The sequence below is a fragment of the Rhea pennata genome, chromosome Z (assembly GCF_028389875.1).
Source record: "Rhea pennata isolate bPtePen1 chromosome Z, bPtePen1.pri, whole genome shotgun sequence".
Classification (NCBI taxonomy): Eukaryota; Metazoa; Chordata; class Aves; order Rheiformes; family Rheidae; genus Rhea; species Rhea pennata.
In genome coordinates this window covers 48258061-48278357 of record NC_084702.1, presented here as the reverse complement: position 1 = coordinate 48278357, position 20297 = coordinate 48258061, and the positions used below count along the sequence as shown (strand labels likewise).

The 20297-nt window shown below is 32.9% G+C and overlaps 1 protein-coding gene across 3 annotated transcripts in view; it reads right to left on the bottom strand.

Moving 5' to 3' along the window:
• The window catches only part of KIAA0825 (KIAA0825 ortholog), a 250949-nt gene that overhangs the window by 206836 nt on the left and 23816 nt on the right, over nt 1-20297 (bottom strand). For 2 of the 3 annotated variants that reach the window (XM_062599053.1, XM_062599055.1), the window contains exons 4-5: nt 19332-19380; nt 10484-10623 (exon numbers count right to left, since the gene is read on the bottom strand). In XM_062599053.1, the coding sequence (XP_062455037.1) occupies nt 10484-10614 (131 nt within the window). In that variant the 5' untranslated portion in view covers nt 10615-10623; nt 19332-19380. The remainder of the gene's footprint in view (nt 1-10483; nt 10624-19331; nt 19381-20297) is intronic. The other variant, XM_062599054.1, reaches the window with a different exon arrangement.

The window sequence follows — 20297 nt, the reverse complement described above, 5'->3', positions numbered from 1 at the left end:
AAGAACGAAATTGAAAAATCTAGAAGCAATCTATATGATGTCCTAAAGAATTTTTCCTTATCCATGAACTACTTTTTCAAAGGCAATATTGCCTTTAAGAAGGCAATATTCAATATTTTATACAGTTTCAGTTAGAAAAAATAGTGTTAACTAAATCTAGGTAGGTCTAGGTTTAATACAAGCTGAGCTGGCAATAAAACTGATACTAGTTTCATTTTACTTGAGTAGCTTCTATTCTCATAATGCAAGACAGACAACTAGCTTACTTCTTGTACTTCTAGTCAGGTCTCTATTTTATAAAGATGAAGTCTGTTTCCTTAACTGTTCTCTAACATTCTCAAACTTGACTAATTCTGATAAAGGTTGGAGAAAGAGAAGGGCAGGCAAGAAGATAATGATGATGACAAGACGAGAAAAGATTAGGAGAAGTGCAAGAGGGGAAAAAGAGGAAAGAAGGAAAAAAAAAGGGAAGAAAATTTGCAAAGCAAAGTGTTAAGTGTATTACAAGCGGTGAAGAAAACCCACTAAACTAAAAAATCTCCAGTTTTCAAAAACAAATGCAAGACAGTATTTTTTAAAATTCAAGTGTAATCTAGAATAATTTTGTAATATTTTTACTTAAGACGTCTGTATGGAAAGATTCATTTTCTATGACTTGTCATATTTCAGGAGAAAACTATTTTTATTAAAAAGGTAATCTGTTCTGAATATGAGTAAAATAGAGATTTCAAACACTATTAATGAATATCAATTTGTAACAAGAAATTAGTGATGAAAGGCCATTTTGCTTATCACGTACTGACTGTAATTTTTTCATTTATTTCAACTTGAAGTAATGTTTCAATATGTGAAAAAAATATATACTTATTTTTCTCCTCCTTTATTGAGTGATTTATATTTTTCCTTTTCCGAATGTTATGCAATGTACCCTAAATTCCTATTAGCTATTTACTGTCTCATTCTGATCAAGAGCAATAAAATAAATGAGCGTCGTCCATAGCTCTGGAAATTGAGTCTGTTAGTGTGAACTGACATTTTAGAAAACTAGTGGAAAAACTAACCAAATGATCACACTAAATTAAGTTCACTGATAAACAGTAGACTGTACTTTCCTTTTATTTTTAAGTTACATGCAATAACAAAAGAAAGCAGTATATTTTTTCCAGAGAATGATTTTTAAAATCCAGTGAATGCAACCAGTGAATCAATACATATCACCTGTGACAGGTTTTGCTTTGTGCTTTTTGTTTCTTTAAAATATTTGTGGTAAATAATAACCAACCTGAAAAAGAAAAATGCACCGACTATATATACAGAATGTAAAGGCAGTAAGTACGTAAGTGCTGAATGACAGCAACATTTTGGAGGGGAGATAAAAAAAAGGAGATTTTAGATAAACTGTTACCAAAATAATTGCGACTACACAACTTATAAAACATACTGTCTTAAAATAAGCTGGTCATTTTGAGCAGTTCATCTTCCATACTTAATTATATTGCTTAAGAATTATGGGTATCTTTGCTTTATGTTTAACAGACATGAGGTAAACTGCTCAAAGTTTATTACTCTTTTGAAAAGAAGATGCACATTTTATGGCTGCATCATCTTCAGAAACCAAATTCACTAACTGTAATAAACGCTAATGTATTTAAAAACTTTTAAAAAATTAAGAAGGCAAAGTTCTCTAAAATTTTCTCTATACAAATGAAGTCTTTTCAAGAAAATTCTGAGTATGAGTGAGTTCAAAATAAAGTGCACTGAAGCAAATATCTTCTCAGCAACAAAAGTCCTTATCAGGAGCACAAAGGACTTCCATGAAAAACAATCTCTCTCTGCCTGTGGCCCACTCAGTCTCCTGATGGCATAGCCCAGCCACGAATATCAGTTCTAAACTTGATAAAAGATTTGCATGTACCCTTTTAACTTGTGAAACCTGTTCCCAGGACTATGAAACTAAATGCCTTGTTTATACACCTTGACCCTTGGAACAGTATCAAAGGATTTTCTTGTGGCAGGCCGATGTGTCTTATTCAGTCATACTCAAGATTGCATACCTACAGATTACAGCATCGTGCATTTTAAAGGGTCTACTCTTGTCAGTCGATGTCAATCTGCTTCAATGAGGAACCAGTTTTTAGACTCATCTTGCCACACTATAACTAAGCTGTACTCTTCACAAAGCCAGATATTTTAGTAATTTGTCCTAACACTGATTAAAAGATTATGCACATAGATTTCAGTGTACCTCTGTATAGGTACAAACCATGATAACTATATTCATTTTATTTAATCCTTTTATGTCAATAAAATAAACATCAAATTTGGACTAAAACTGGTTTTCACTGAATAAAATTATTTTCATACTGTTTACTTACAACATGTTGTAACTAAGTATGATCTAAAACCATTGCTATTTCTCTAATTTTTTTTTGTCAACAATTAATATTATATGAACATAGTTAATTATAGATGCTTATTCCATCACATGAATTACATCGTTAAACATCTAGGAATTTGGTTACCAATGAAAAAGCATTGTTTATGTATGTCATCAGACTTTAGAAAGCATTCATTTTAATTAAAACACTTCTGCCAAATAGGATTAAAATTATTCTGATAAAAAGTGTAGGCTAGTATTTAAGCCTTTGAAATTTCATATTAGTAGAGTCAGAATGAGTCTTTGATTCCCATTCTTTTTTTATAAAAGAGTCTGTTTTTCAAATTTGCTGAAGTTTAAAAAACTGTAAACAAAATCTGTATACAAACATGATGGGAAAAAGCATGCTTAATAAATTTAATGAATTACAACGTTAATAGTATGATTATATAAAACCATAGTAAGTACTAAATTCCAATCTCTTTTACTTTCAAATAATCACTTTTCATTAAGGGTTAATAAAAAAATACATTGCTGTAAGTTCAGTGCAGTAAATAAGTTCAGATTTTTTGAATAAATGGAGGCATCAACCCAGACAATGTCAACTGACATTAAGCCTCTGAGATGACAGCATGCACTGTCTTAAAATCATGTGCAGTCAATATAAAATATGGTTGCACACATGACATGACTGTATCTACATTAGGCATCCAAGATCTGCAGGAAATCAAACATAGTTTTGTCCTTAAAGTTTTTTCCCTGTTTACTACTGTTAACTGGTTCTTTACTTCATATCTATGTTCTGTGAATCTTCCTTGAAACATCTAACCCTAATGAAAAGATGAGGCATCCAGTTTGTGTTTTTAGAGTTCAGGTACCAAAGTTAGGTGTTGCTGTACCTAACCTGGAGGTGCTTAACTCTTCTGTTGGAAATTAGCCCATTTGTACTACAGTGGAATGGCTCTGCCTGGTCAGACTGAAATCCACATGTTCCCAACAGCAGTCATTAGGAGATGCCAAGAACATAAGAACAGGACCACATATACCAATATTTCTCAGAATAGCCTCATGATCTCTAGCAGTTTGTGACACGATGACTTAGAGCACAGCTAGTGTCTTAGTATTTAATAGCCCTCAACAAATTTTTCTTCCATTAATGTTTCCCCTTTGAATTCATGGAATTGTGTAGTCATAAACAGAAAACGATAGTCAACAAACTACTAAATTAGGACTGCAATACAAAAGCTCAAAGAAAAAAAATAAGCTTTCCCTGTAGCAAAGCAATCTGAAAGTTAAGCTCATATTCTTTTTTCTAAAATTAATGAGTTTTCCCAGAAAGATACGCTAAGTCTCATACTAGGAATAGCTTGAGCCTCTGAGGGCACAACAATGATTACAGTTAGTCCTACTGGTATACCATTAGACCAATGAAATTGTGATTTCACTGAAATAGTTTCTCTTTCTTAGAGATGAGGTTTTTCATAAACTAAATGAAGTTCTGTTATTTCATCTGTGTCCACAGTAGGAGTGCTTTTCTGGTGTAGCATGTCAGTACTGTTTGGTAAGTAGTCTCACTGTAGAGAGATAGAACATTTTTTTCTTCAAATAGAGAACTAATTGCTCTTATTTATTAAATTAATGACAGTTTTTAGGAATAATCTCATTGTGTGGAGAGATTACTTTGAAGTGACTGCATCAACTGACAAACTGGGGCACCTTTGAGCTGCAGATCAAGCACTATAATGGAACTGATAGTATAAGCAATGTCACCCTGATACAACGTTATTTTGGAAAACAGTGTAAAAATGAAAGGTTGCTATCCCCATGTATCATTTTCTATTGCCTGTATGTAAGATGAAGGATGAATTTTAACTCCTTTCAATTCCTAACAAGCATTGTTTCAATTTATTTCATATAGCATACGGAACAGTTACAAAACGACAGCGAAACTGGTTAAATTTGAACTGCTCAAGTACAAACTGAAATTATCTTTAAACTTTGTGTCACTTAATTACACTTAAGATACTTGTAGCCATTCAGATCTCCTTGTAGAATCAGAGTTTACACGTCTTTTATTAAGAACATCTAGACTGTTTCAAAATTAGTTAAATAATTGTTCCTCCAGTTTTTGAAGACAGGCACTAACATAACACTACTTTGTTATTACCATTTATATTCCAAAAAAGTTTGACTTCTAAAAAAATAGGGCATTTTATAGAAAATTCATCGTATCATTTGGAAAACTGTCTATGTCAGAAGACCATGAGTACACCATGAGTAATAAGAGACCTCTGAGGGAAACTTATACCAGTATAATTTGCACAAGCATATTCCTTAGTATACATTCTTCCATGTGGAAGCAAACATCTTGTTCTATTTTATGAAAATTGACCTACCAAAAAGAAAATACTAAGAAAATGTCCCATGATCTACAGGCCATTGGTGAGGTCATTGCTGGTGCCTAAGCATTACTGTGTGTTAATAAACAGCAATTTGGCCACAAATATGACTTGGTTTTGGGTAAAATTTTTAAACTGCTAGATACAGTCTAGCTGAAAAATCATAAAGATTCATATAGGGAGTACTTTGACAACGGGATCTTGAATAGAACAAGAAATCTTAACAAAAATGGCTATTTATCATTTGTCATGTTCCTTTGATACTTCTGATAACTTACAGTAATACTCATAGTACAAGTTATTTGCTAAGATTTCTGAAATTCTGGAAAAAAAGATGACTATTATAGTTCTAGAACTATAACGTTTATGGTGTTCCATTCTAGTCTACCGAATCAGCAGCTTATTCTTTCTGGAATGCCTGTTTTCTTACTCTTATTAACCCAACCATATAAGCTAATGAATGCTTCCATCTATTTTGTGTTCTTTATAGTGATAACCTCAACAGCAGAGGAGAAACCTGGGAAGTAAAGCAGCTTTTGCTATGAATTGTGTTATCACCTAATATTTGTGTGTGCCTTCAGTAAGCATTTCACACTTCCTATCACTTTATTCATATTTCATATCTAAATTATATTCCAAAAAAACAGACCAATAAAAATGAAGCTAAACGTATTCTTTCATAAATGAAGTCAAATGTATTATTTCATATTTCATTGTTTCATTTCATATTCTTTTATAACATTATTTCATAAGCATATTACTTCATTTCATTATTTCCTAAGCAGCAATACAGAACTGACAAAAAGACTTAACTGCATAAACTTTACCTCTTTAGAAAAGTGCTGTTAAGACAAATATGTCTTGATACCTTTTTTAAAAATCAACAAATTCTTTAAAATATGAGTCTGGAAAAGTGGCAGTCTTCTTACAATGCAAGAAGCCTTGCAAAAATCACTTCAAATTCTTCTTATTATAACCTTGGACCTTACAACTTAAAACAGAGGAGCAGCCTCTGCTTCAAGGAGTTAGCAAGCTATTTTATATCTCCAATTTAGCCACTTAAAAACATATTCACTGACTCTATAAAAGAACTTTATATAGTTGAAATCAGAAATAAGTACAATAGTTATGAATTTGCTGTACCTCTACCAGAGAAACTTACCAACAATTCCCATATCAGAACCATTATTTCTAACTGAACCACTGCATATCTTTAGAATAACTTCCAATGTTATTTTAAAGTCTTCAGGTATTTATATTCACAATATGTAAGCTTTGTCTTGATAAGTTATTTCAGAAGACTGGTAGTGAAAGGTAGGAGTCTTTTAACTCCACTGACCTGAACATGACAGTGAGAAATAATGGGTAAAAAACACTGTCTTCTGTTTACTCATATGAAATGATATGAAATGGGATATTTCACAATGCAGTCAAAGATGTGATTATAGCTTCTGTAGCTGTGCATGACAGCTAACTAACTAGACACTGACATAATTATAATCACTGTAGAATGGAGTTAAGAATGGGTATCTACTAAAATAGTCAGCCTCTGAGGAGCTCTGTGCTGTCCCAGCTAGCAAGATGATAAGGAGCAACTACCCTGATCTCAGTAATCAATCATAACAAAGTTGACACAGACTGAAAGCGAATAAAATAATTACATTCCTTTTTGAGTTCAATTATTCTTTTCTAGCAATTAACACAGTGTAGGTGGGTAGACAGATACTCTTCTGATAAAGATTTTAGTAACGTCATTCTAACATCTTTAGTAAGTACAAAATTCAAAATTAAATACCACAGGAATGTACTTTTACAATAAGTAGGCAAAATACACACAGGAGAGTCAAAGTTTCTCTGAGAGCTATGATAACTCTTGGGCCCAAGTGAGCATTATGAACATAATGACCTCTTGTCTTATTGGCTCTATTTGAAAATTCAAATATTTAACCACTCTTTGAGATTTTGCATGGAGATCCCAAGACTTTGTTAGTTGTCCGGAATAACAAGTAAGTGAGGTGTAAGAAGAACGACAGATTCCAGAAAGGAAGAACTACAAATTTCCTTCAAAATAAAAATGAGAAACATACCTCCTGCAGCACAACTCAGTTTAAAATAATATGAGCCCTTGCATGCTTCAGTACTGCTGCAGGAGAACGGAATGCGACAGGAGCGCTTGGGAACCTATCTGACTCCTCTCTCACCCTTAATCGTGAGGTATGGATGCAGGGAGGTATTTCCAAGCAGGTATAGTCAACAGCCAGAGGAAATGGGAAATGCCATACTACCATTCTGACTGTGACACTTCTCAGATATTCTAAGGTTTGCAAGGTAAGGATCTTGTTAGTTGATCAAATAATAATTACAATTTATATTAAACAGTTAGGAGACAAGTTGCAATGTTGTAAGTACTTATTAGTCATGACTCTACTGGGGTCCTTGAAACAGACCATCACCAATTTACTCTTCTCCCAGATGACTGAATTGCTGTTGAACAGACAGAAAGTCAGGTTGAAGTGTAATAGACTGAGGTCAAATTAAGCCTCACAAAGATATAGTCTCCAATGTATTAAAGAGGTACAGTTATTAGTGAATACCTTTGTTGAATTCTGAGTTGTAATTCTGCTGCAGGAGACCTAGAATACCTTGCACCTTCCTACAGCCTCCTATAACAGCTATCACCACTAAAAAGCAGCCAATCACGCATTGAAGGAAAAAGCCAAAGCTGAACAAACAAAAAACTTCAATTACTAAAGAGAGTTCACTCTCTCAGTCACCTCTTTTTCTGTAGTTGTATCAATTACTAATAGCAGTATTAAAAAATCGGCTGAAATTTTACTTCTGTGGATTTTTCATAAATTCACTGTTAAGAATTCTTAAACTTCCATGTTAGAAAACAAAAATTCAATCTCTTTTGAAAAACAGTGTAAGTGAGGGGAAAGACCGAAGAGAAATAGCAGTCCTGATGAAATTATGAATACAACTTCAGGCTTTAGAATAATCTGAGCCTATTGTGGCACATAAAAACATAAAAATACCAGCAATGACAATGGTTTTGAGAGTTCATATTTAGCTGCCTCTATAAAATACTGTAAAAATAAAGTTGACATTTAACTGTAATAGGAGTTCTGCTATGTAACAGTGAATGAATGAGCCACTTACTTACTTCCTTAAAACTTAGAAATAGAACAATTTCCCACCAATGGCCTCTGTTTTTTTTTTTTTTGTTGTTTTGTTTTTTGTTTTTTGTTTGTTGTTTTTTTTTTTTTTTTTTTTTGTTATGCCACCAAATAGAATTGGTACAATACAAAACTCCAGAAGGTAATTCAACTGTTGGAAAGCATATCTGATTTGTCGTGTCACACAATTTTATAAAAGCTATTCAGCTAGAAGGCAATAAATGGGTGCTCTAGTGATTTACACACTTTTGGATCATAATTTTTTACACTGTTTTATTTTTAAAAATATATATATGATGTATACTATTATGTTTATTCTCTGTGGTATAATAAAATCATAAATCTATCTGATGAAAATAGATTTTATTCCAATTGCATCACTGTAACACACAGAGCTGCTCTTATCATACCACTTACAAAGATCAATGGTAACTTGAAAATGATTTCATTCCATACTACCCCTAATATATTAGCAATAAAAATACTCTTTTTAATTTAAAAGTCACATCAGCTGCTGTCCATCTTCTTTTAAACTCCTCTCCATTTCTGAAACTGACATATTATAGAAGCAAATTATTACCTAGTAACCACAGGGCTACTTTCTGCCTTTTCTTATGAAAATCTATCGAAAAGCTAGTGTGTCAGTTCAGCAAAAACAGAAAGTTCTTCCTGACATGCATAGCTGTGCTAGCACACCCTAATGCAATCTCTTGCTTTCTTTGGATAAAATACCCTTTGGGTCTTACAGAACTTATAGCTGAATGCCATTCTATTTGTAGGAATAAAATTATGACAGATGCTCACAACTTTCTTAAAAAAATAAATAGTTTCTTTTGTTGTGATAATACTCCTTAAAATGTTATTAATTGATGTAAAATACTATTAAAAGGAGCTAACAGCTAGCCTCCCTTTTCACAAAAAGTTCAAAAGTTTTCTCAACCAGCAGCATACATCTACATATATTCAAAACAAAAAAACCCCCAAAAATATTAAGGCATCCATCCCAAAGACTCATCTTGATAATTATCATCCAAATTTTCAGACTGGCTCAGCCTAGCAATGACAAAAATCAATTTTAGCTGGTAGCTGAAAAGGTGACAATATCTAGTTTATATATCTGCCAAAAATACTGATGCTGTTTTTTTCTAGATCTGTAACACTATAGCAACTCAAAACTTAAATACCTATAACTCTGTGATAACATCAGCTAAAATCTTCAAAGCACACATCAACATTTCACTGATATCAAAAGCTTGGAAACTGCAATATGAAATTGCACTACAGAGGGGTCTAAAACAGCATACCTCACAGGTATTCTCTATTACTGCAACCCTGAGATTATTACTGTCACAACTAAGCATTTGTAAACACTAAGTTTTTCTAAAAGAAAATTGTGCAGAAAGTGGGATATGAATAATACAAAGACTGAAAAATCTCTCAGCTTGGTACAACCAATAAAGTAGCAATTCAGAGATCACTTAAATCAGTTTTCAGCAAGGTTTATTCTTCCTTGGAAAGCTGTTTGGGAGCAGTGGACAAAGACCTCTCACAAGTTTGAGCTTCGTTAGAGTAATATTAAACCAGATGTCATCAGATGCATTCTCTGAAATCATACATTTGTATGACATGCACTGCTATACAAAAGCAATTTTTCCCAATATCTTATATAAAAAATGTTACTTGTTATATCTCTGAATAAACACTAACTTTTCCCAGCAGTGATTACTTTTCTTGCTTAAAAGCACTTCCACAGATGAAAGTGCTTTACAGATAGTAAAGAGTTCAACCACAAAAACTCCCGCTACTTTTCAAAGTGGAAAGAATGCACAGAAAGTTGGATGATTTTTCTATAATGATACAAAAAAATCAGAACAAACAAAGAATTTATTCAGTACTCCAGTGTTTCTATAGCATTGATTTTTATGAACCAATATGGAACAAAATAAAAAATGAAATATATTACAAAACAAATGCTAGTTAGAAACTCCTCTATTATAGCACCAACATTTCTCTATTATAGTATCAATATTTTAACTGAAAGACGTAAAATAATGGATTATTTAACAAATAATACATTTATTAACTTACTTGCTTTTTCTACTTTCATGAGAAATGTTTAAAAAACATTATGGGTACAAATAGTTATTTTGTGTAAACTCCTGCACCTCTTTTAGTGAATAAAACTTCTACCTCATAGCTAGACAAAATACAATTGCCATGGGAATACACAATTTCTTCTTTATCTATCTCACCTTCTACAATAATTCCTAAGACAAAGGCGTTCTGAAGAACTATTTAAAATAGAGTACTTTTTAAAATACCATACGGAGAAAGACTAAAGTGTGGAAATTATATGGCATTAAAAATGCGTTAGGTACTCAAATCATTATGGTAGTTATGGTGAAATCATTACTGAAATAATTATTAGAATTTTAACCTATAACTACAAAAGAAACAAGAGAACAGTTGTATTTCCTTCTAAACATAATGGCTTTCACTAATATTTTGTATATAAAGAAAATAACATTTACCTAGAAGAATTCTTCTTTATTTTTTCATCAATATCATTAAGGATTTGTTGAAACTCCAATTCTCCAGGGAGAACATTTAACAAACAGTCTAAATTGGAAGAATCAAGAGAATACTCTCCTCCCCACTCCATGTTCAGAATCTGTAAAATACATATGGAAAAAATGGTTAAATCATGAAAAAAACGCAGACTATAAGCACCAAATTATACAACATTTTGCTCCTTTGCAACATTTAGATTAATAAACACAATATATTTGTGAGGGATTTTAAAATCAGTGTTGAATAATGAAACTCTTCCTTCTGAGTAGAGTTCTGTTGAGGGATATCAGTAAAAAAAATACAGAGTTACATTTAATGATAGCTTACATTTTTGGCTTAAAAATGAGTTATCTTCCCCTCAGTAAGTACAGTAGGTTTCTTCATTCTATATTTCTTTAAGATTTAGGAAAAAAAAATCTTACTACAATAATTTAAAAATATCTAAAAACAGCAACAAAAAATGTATGTTAGTGGGTAAATTCATTTTCTATGTGTGTATAATTTTTCTCCATGGAGAACCTGCTTTCTGGAATTTAAGCACACTATTGCAAGTACATAGAGTCTAAAAAAATTCAGACCAAAATACTATAAGGTACCATAAAACAAGAGAGATAATCATGAAAATATTTACCTTGAGATTTACTCAACAAACGCTTTGTCAGAACACAGATGAAACTCATTATCCTATTCAAACTAAATAAGAAGGTAGATCCTAAGATTCCTTATATCAGAAGAAAACTATTAGCTGCAATTTAATTCTGCCTTCATTTTACTGATAAGAAAGAATGAAATTCATTTGACAGGCTGTGATGACTTGCTTCTGGAGTTAAAGAAAGATTATATAAAAATGGAAACTTCTCAGTACCAGTACATTTAATGTCTAATTATTAGCATTTATTAATATTGTTTCTATTGCAGTAGCAATCTGAGGCACAAATGTGTGCATCCAAATTGTTATAATGTTTGGAAAACAAAACATACTTTATTTACAGTACTGAATTAAGAAATATACTGTTTTACTCACAGGCAATATTATTTTGTGAAGTAAATAAAATGTTGGTCAGTCACGATTATTTCAATTTTTTTCAGACTATGAGCTAGAATAGAAATGACAAACCGCATATGCAATTTTCCATACAAGGAAATCTTGAATGATCATAGAATTCATTTTATTTACACTGTGGGCCAAATCTAAGTTATGAAAAAAATCCACCAGTTACTGCATTGCTTTTTTTCACATTGGTTTCATCACATTTTCACCAATAAATCTGCTTTCTGGCATCACTGAGCCTCCCCGAAAAACAGTACATGACTCAGCATTCAAATGTAAACCTATCAAGACTGTTGTTTTTCCCTCAGATATTGCAAATTCCCATTTAGAATCAAAATCTCCAAAAGACTTAAACACTTAGCTGAGGAGAAAGATACTAAGTGGTCACATGAATCTTCAGTAGTGGTGGCACGAATAACACTTTCTAACGCCAGTTGCTAGCAGATAACCTTTCTTTCTTCTTCAAGGAAATCCCTCTTTATTCACATTTTTGGGAATTTACCTAGAGGCGCTACTAGAAAAATGGTTTGAGGGTTTCTAACTGAACAGTCAAAACACATTCTCAGAAAGAACATCGGATTAAGATGCAAAGTCAAGATAACAGTGTTGCGTGAATACGAGTGTAGACCTGTAAGCAGCAGAACTGCAGATTTCTTCAGCAGAAGCATCACTACTGAGATCGTCTTAGTTCTTTCAAAACAAAGAGTTAGAGTCCCAGGGTACTGCAGAGCCTGAGTTAACAGCGTGATACTAAGAAATATTTTGTGGCTATATCATTTTCTGAAACCCTTAGCAGCTACAGAATATTCATTTCCAAATAATAATTCAAAGACTTCAACAGTTTGGAATGTAGCTGAAACTCGGGCACCCTTCTGGTTAAAAAGTCTGGATGTAAACCAAATATATCACGTAACACATCGAGGAAAGATCACTCCTTGAACATAAGATTCAAACTATCTTAACAGATGTTACTGCAATTAGAGACACTGTAATTAAAAGCAGAAGTAAAAAGCACTCTCCCAAATGCTGAAATAGTTCACTCAGTCGCTGGCAGAAAGACCGTATGCCAACTTGGGGAGATTCTATCACCAATGGAAAAATGGAAAAAGATTAAACAGCCCTTTAAGAAATCTTGAGATAAAAGGAATATTGAAAATGCAGTTCACTAATATATGATACTATTCATATTCAGTCACGGTCACACAAATTACACCCTTAAAAAATACGTCAGACCTCACTGCAATACCTTTAAGTCAAACCCATCTTTTATTTATCTATGCTTGCAGAACAGTCAATGTTTGGTGTAAAATGTACTGCATAATAGATACATGTAGTGGAAAAAAAAAAAAGCATTAGTGAATGATTTTCATAAAATAGTTCTGCAATCAAAATCTGTTAATATATACATATATCCCTACGTCTTTTCCTTACAGGTTAGCCAAAAAACTCCTGTGTTCCACACAGATACCAGTTACTGTTTAACAAATTCATCATATGAAAAAATCGCCTTGTAAACATGACAGCTTAGTTTTTATGTATGCATGCCTATAAGACTTCTATGTCATACTTGTTCAGTTCACTTGTCAAAACAAGGTAATTATTTCCTTCAGTCTTGGTTTATGGGGGAAAAAGCAACATTTGGTTATCCCTGGCCGGCCCCACGGCCCTGCCTGGGCACAGCAGGGCTGCGTCCGACCCGGCTCATCCCCACCAGCTGCCTTGCGCTCCCAGCCGGACCTCGGACCTGCCGGGCCACCGCAGCCTCGCCTGCTGCTCCGGGCTGGGTGCTCGCCTGCCCCGCTCGCCCCGGCGCCCCAGGAGCCCCCAGAGCCCGGCCCCAGGCACCAGCCGGTCCCTGCTGCTCCCTGACAAGCAGCAGGAAACAGCCCTCCTCCTCTCATGGTAAAAACTAAATTTTGTTTCTTCACGTTTTTCATCTTTGCAATGATACGAGGGAAGACGTTGATTTTGAAACTACAAATTCTTTGCAAGTTATTTTAGACTGTAATAACTTATTGCTTCTGAAAGGAGATTAATCTGACAGTTGTTATTATGCTGCATAAATAGTATCATTCCATCATGTTTCTACTCGCTATCACAGTAAAATATCCTATGTTCTGAGAAAACCTGCCTGAGAAATAATTGGCCTTAGAAAGCTGCTTCACATGTAACTTCTGAAGGATCCCCACCCATAACAAGTAAAGTTCCTTCCAAAACAAACTAAAAGCCCATTCGTCAACACTAAAATGATGCAACTGTCTATCTTTCTGGTGGCTACTTGAAATACTTAGGCTATGCACAAGGTAGCTTAAAAAGAAATAATTTTCAGGTCTGTATTTTAACCCACAGTATTAATGCAAGTTTACTGTAACAATTCCCCACACAAAACACGTCTAAAAGCAAGAATTAACTTTTGTCAAGAACAATTAAGTCCATTTGAAGAAACATTATGGAATATTCAAATTGGTATAACAATCATGTATTTCTTGCTTTTTAAACTCATACAGCATTTACCATCTAAGAGCACTTCTTGTTTAACCATTCTCTTTTTCCATGTCAATCAAAAGGAAGTAATCTTTTTACAGAAGTCCTCTATAAAATGATAATTAGTTCAAATTTAATGTTTCTCCATTCTGCTGCAAAAATTTCATAAACATAATTGTTGTGAAACTTCTCCATTACAAACATACATCAAAATTCCATGGGATTTCTAAGAAGATTACGTAATGCTTATACTTACTCTAATAAACATTCATTTTGAGTAGTTTTTTGTATGAACACTTTTATTGAACGTATACATGTATAATATACATGTACACATGTATAAATAACTGTATTTATAGAGTCATATTATACTGTAAAAATGCAGGTATATAGACACCTCATACTTTCTGACAAAGGATTTTCTTTGTAAATATAAATTATGAGTACAGTAGTATTTTGTTACACTGGGCAAAACATTACTTGGCCATCTTTACAGCACACAAATCCATTTCAGTTTTTCTAGTAACTTTGTAAATGTTGTCAGATTTATTTATCAAAAAATATGCAGTATTGATATTCATTTATTTTGCTATGGCACTTCAGCCAGTTAGGATCCTTGTTTTGACTTCGACAGGCTTCAGATATCACAGGATAGCATCAATCATGGAGAATGGAAGGCAAATATTGTATTATAGTTACACAAAGCTGAGGAAAAAAAAAACACCTAAACACAGTTTTAAAATTATGTTTGCCTAGAATTTCCTCTGAATCAATTGCTAAGTCTCATGGAAAATTAATTAGCAGGGTCCTTAGGTCCTTTTGAAAAAAATTATAGTATATACCTATTCAAGAAAATCACAGCAGAATTGAAGTAGTAAGTTTAGACACAGTTGTTAATAATGTTTGATTACACTTTGTTAAACATTCAACTAAACTTTAAACTTTCTTAGGCTTTCTAATGCCCTGTATACATTAATGCAAACTCTAAGTAAACCAAGAAGTCTTAGTTCATATACCATTTCATACAATGTAGATTGAAAGAGAGATTGGCCCACTGTCTTCAAGCACTATAGCATCTAGTTGAGCAAGCAGCCGTTGGTCTTCAGAAAGAAGAAAAAACACTTAATTGTTCAATGAAATGCAGAGGTAGGTGTTCATACACATCCAGTGTGTATGAAATAATCTAAAGTTATACAAACTTACACATAATCTAAACAGAATCCTAGTACTTATAAACATTGGTAGGTATTTAATGGAATCAACAATTTATGGGCTGCCACATTAAATGAATCATGTATACTTCAGTAAGAGGTCTAGATTCCCAATATTTCTAACCTATCAAGGCCAGAATGTGAGGTAATATATAACATATGTATCCAAGCAGGTTGAAAATCAACAATTAACAATCTTAAATAAATTAATCCCAAATAATTTAAACATAAATAGTTTGACATAGATTGCAGGGAATGAAATACCAAGTCTGTGATAGCCGGCGAGTAAGATAAAGGGTCAGTTATGATGTATTTTATATAAAAAGACATCTTCAATCTGGTTATTGACTTCCTGACTTGCTGAGGAAACAATTTTTTTGCTTGTATTATAACTTCTATTATTCACCACAACTAGATAGATAAATCAGATAAAAGAAATGGTAGACTGATGTTGTTTTGTTCAAATCACTGATTTTTTAAATCTGGAGTTGTATAAGCTGTATCATACGAGTTTACAACTCCACAATTAAAAGTCTTTAGAAAGTCATTCAACATTTCAACAAGAATACATGACCTTTCCTTTTATTAATTTCTTTCAGTTAATGTCAGTGCACTGTTGTAGCTCATTTAATACAAGAAACTTACTTCCAAATACTTAAAATACTTTTAATGTATTTCAAAATAACTTAAATAACTTATTTTGAATTTAAACAATAACATGCACATGTAAAATGCTAAAAGATGGGCAATATTTAATACATTTATTCATTTAACAAGTTGCTCTTCACATACATTATTATTTCATACTTCATGTGCTGCATAAGCATAGTCAAAGCACCACAGCAATCAAGTTTTCTGGACTGTGATTTTAAAACCAGTCTAATTATTTGAAAACTTATTTTAACATTAAATGACTTCTTTTTCTCCTAGAGATCTCAATCCACTTCTGTTCAAGACAATGAAAGAAAATTTTTAACATTATTTTAAAAAAGAGAATGTCAATATGCCTGTCATTTGACAACAGGCATATTGCAAACTGCAGAGGTTTATGTAGAGAGAATTAGCCAAATCATTGAGGCACTTTTGGGGATACTGCCTCTTTATATTACAGGAGATCTCTTTTTATTGTACTATCCTTGTAAAATGAAGGGGGATAAAAAAATTGACTACAAGATTTTTCATCACTCAGCTTATACTTCCAAACTATCATCTTTACTTTGATTTCCTTCATCTATCTTTAGTTGCACAACTGTTCCGAGCCGCTTTAAAGCACAGAAGATGTCATCTACAACCACATGGCAGGCAGCAACAGAGACGGCAATGGCTTGAAATAATATAATTCAGTGTGAAATTCCTATTGTTCTGGACACATCCTCTGAATATTTAAAGTTTTGTCAGAAAATGCATAGGACTTGCACAGGAAGTAAATTTAAAAATCATAATTTCTGGAGCTCTACTCTGACATACTAAGAACTTTTTACCCAATTTCCTGCAGTAAAATTCCTCTCAAAATTGTATCACTTTTAAAAATAAAGACTGCTAAAATAAAAAAGTTAAAATTTCCATCTATAGAAGAACATAAACTTTTTGGTTCCATTAGTGGTTAAGTTCTGTGTACAGGCAGGTACAGAAGATCTCAGTTTAAATTTTGGCTAGCCAGATTTCTCTCTCCCCACTTCCCATTTGATTTTCATATGCAGCTTTTACAAAAATAGTTCTATTAAAAAAAATCTAATGTATACCAAAAATAGTCTTTATGAGGATAGTGTTTACATGGGATTTTGTATGCTGCAAATAACTTTGAAACAAGTTTTATTAAAAATCTCTAGTAATGTGTCTCATTCAGATTTTCTGCATTTATTGTTACCATAAATTTATATTTAAATGTTAGTTTTCAATTTATCAGTTATTGTTCACCATAGACGTATCACTTTTTCCTCAGTAATTTTCATAGAAATTTTCTCAGTACTTATACTTAAATTTGTAATCATGTTGGACCCATTTTCTTCTAAATTCTGCTATTGTAAAAGAAGACAAATAAGGGAGAGGGGATAGTACAGTATATCCTATTATTTTTAATATTTCTGGGTTTTTCAAAATATGTTGCTCAGCCCTATTTTCCAGACATCTGTACATGCAAGAATTTAAAATGAAGATCCATGAATCCTTGTTACTGCTTCTTCTCCACTCTTTGAGTCACACAAAGTAAAGTGCTGAGAATATAAAGCAAAGGAATCAGCACTCCTTTTTTAGATTTTCTGCTACTTGTGATTGGTAAGAGACATTCAAAGACAAGGAGAAAATTCTCATTTGCATAAACTTAATCAAACACTACTGGTCAAAGGCAATGACTTCAAAAGAGGAACATGCCATCTGGATTTGCAAAGAAACTCCTAAGAGTTATTTCAGAAGAAAGCAATAAAGCACAACATAATTTCATAACCTTAAGGAAAGAAGAAATGACTATTTTCTGAGTAGCTCTTGAGTGCCAAAATTTCAAGAATCCAAATTTTTGCCATGGCCACGTACACACAAACACAGAGCATAAAAAAATGCACATACCTTAACATTTTTGCATGCATTATATTTCTATCCTCTTCTGCCACTGTCACCCACTAAGACTACATAGATTAATCTCAGTGTGAAATAGATAAGCTTTATTAATGATGAATGTTTAAAAAATTATTTTCAATTATAAATTAATCACTAATTAGTAGACTAAAGTATCACCAATGCATAGACAAGACATGCTTAGAACCCTAGTTACAAATACCTTCTTTATCTTTTCTCATCACCCTTTTTTTGACTAATGGTGTTTGCCAAGAAAATACATGATAACTAGAATACTAATTTCAAAATAGCATATGGAATTTCATTTATTTTCTACTGTTACAGCTGGAGATCATAAGTATTGAGCAAATTTTGCATACTGGTATGTTCAGGAAGGAGGACTGCATGGCATTATTTCTTTCTTATGGACAAGAATATAAGAAATCTTCTATGTATGGGACTACCGGTGCAGTCACTGAAAATCCTCTTTCCAGTTGTGGCAACAGGAAACGGTATTTAGGGAGAACATGCAGGTTTTCTCACCTCTTGTGATGTAGTAGAAACATATAATGAGAAGACAATATGTTATAAGCCCCTAAATCCCACTCAGAACTGTGCTCTCAAGAACATATACCACAGCCTTCCTATCTTTCCTGTCATTAATTTCTAAAATTACACAGATTTATAAGCAATGCAGTGAAAGAACTGATCTTGTAACACACTGTGAAAGAACATAACATATACTATTTCCAAGTAAAAACCTTGCAAATACATGGTAGATACTTATATACTAGCCTATAAAAGCCTTTTCTTTTCTTGTTTATTGGAAAATCCTCCATCCCAACATAATACTCTTTCAGAACAATGGCATTTAAAGCAAACCAATTTCAAGATCTTTCAGGTCTTATAGTTCAGTAAATCAGATACAGAGTTGTGAGAATTTTAACAGAAAATAACCTTCAAGTGAAACTGTTACATTTAAAAGGAAATACACACAAGTCTGTGACCATTGCTTTTAAATGGTAGGCTCCATTTCAGTCTGTACACTCTTGAATGTTCATTTTTGCCAGTATTTCTCAACTTAATGCTGAGTCTGAAAAATGTCAGTTTTACACAAATGAAATACAGAAATCCTCCCTAGAGACCTCTCTTGCATATGCACGCTCTTAAGACTTGTTTAGTGGTACAGATGTTACAGATTTTTTTTTTCCCTCAGAATATTATTAAAGCTTCTTACTAAATTCCTCGTAGGGTCATATGCAGTCTTACTGACACCTGTATACATGTCCACTAAATTCCCCCTTCCAAACACATTTTTTAAAATCTTCCAATTCTTAAATCAAAAGTTGGGATCAATATTTGCTGGCAGAACTTAATTTGCAAAGGTTTCATGCCATTTTGCCTAGTGCTTAACACAACAATAATGTTCATTAAAAATTCCTATATAATAGTATATATCATTAAGATATTACAAGGTAACAATCACATATTGTTTCTTCAAATTCTTATTACCTGTGATTTTCAACTTCAAAAGCACCTTTAAGCTCCTGCTTCTCCTTCCCTTAAAAACAAAAGAAAATACAAAGTAATGACACTCTCTTTTATCATGTATCTCTTTTAGCATATATCACTATATATGCCAGAGTATACATGATCTAGTATGTGTCAAGATATTTTCAAGCTTGCAAGATAAGGTCTTGTTTGAATAATATTCATCTGCTTGCTTCTTCCATACCCCAGGTCTAGGACCGGCACATCCATGTAGCATCTTGGTCAGTTTCCCATCCAAATCTTCAAAGCAATCATTTGATCAAATAAGATTTATTTAAAGAAATAATTTTCACCTTTGAATTCCTGAGAAATCTGCACTGCCCACATTCAAAGTATATCACTGAACTCATGATGAAATCCAGGAAGGACACAACATATTTTGGTTGAGAAAATCTGGTTACATAACAAATCTTAAGAGGATAAAGCAAGACTATAACAATCTTCAAGACATCTACATTGCCTTCCCTTCAGAAAAAGGCTTTTCACCGTAGCAGAAGTGACACAACAATGACATGCCACCTATAATAACATCTTCCTCTTCACTCTGTTTACACCTTTTGTTTTTTAAGGCACGCATATTTGAAGTGGAAAGAAGTTATTTCATGCTTTTTTTTTTGTACTAAACTCTTTGTTACTTAATATACTAACTAACTGCTTTCTCATCTCCTATTCCTCTACTTCAATTTTTGTGCTCTTGCTTTTCAACCTAGTTTCCAAAGAAAATGCGGCTTATGAAACCACAATGTCTGTGCATCTTTCTCACCACTGTCCCAGGCTTACCCTCTTTCCAGTTTCAGCCAAGTTTTACAGAGTGGTAGAAGCATCAGAGATAATTATGTACTTATAAATTTCACGAAAGTAATTAGACAGACAGAAAATAAAACCCCTGTAAATGACTGTGTTGAAGCGAATCAAAATTTGCAATTG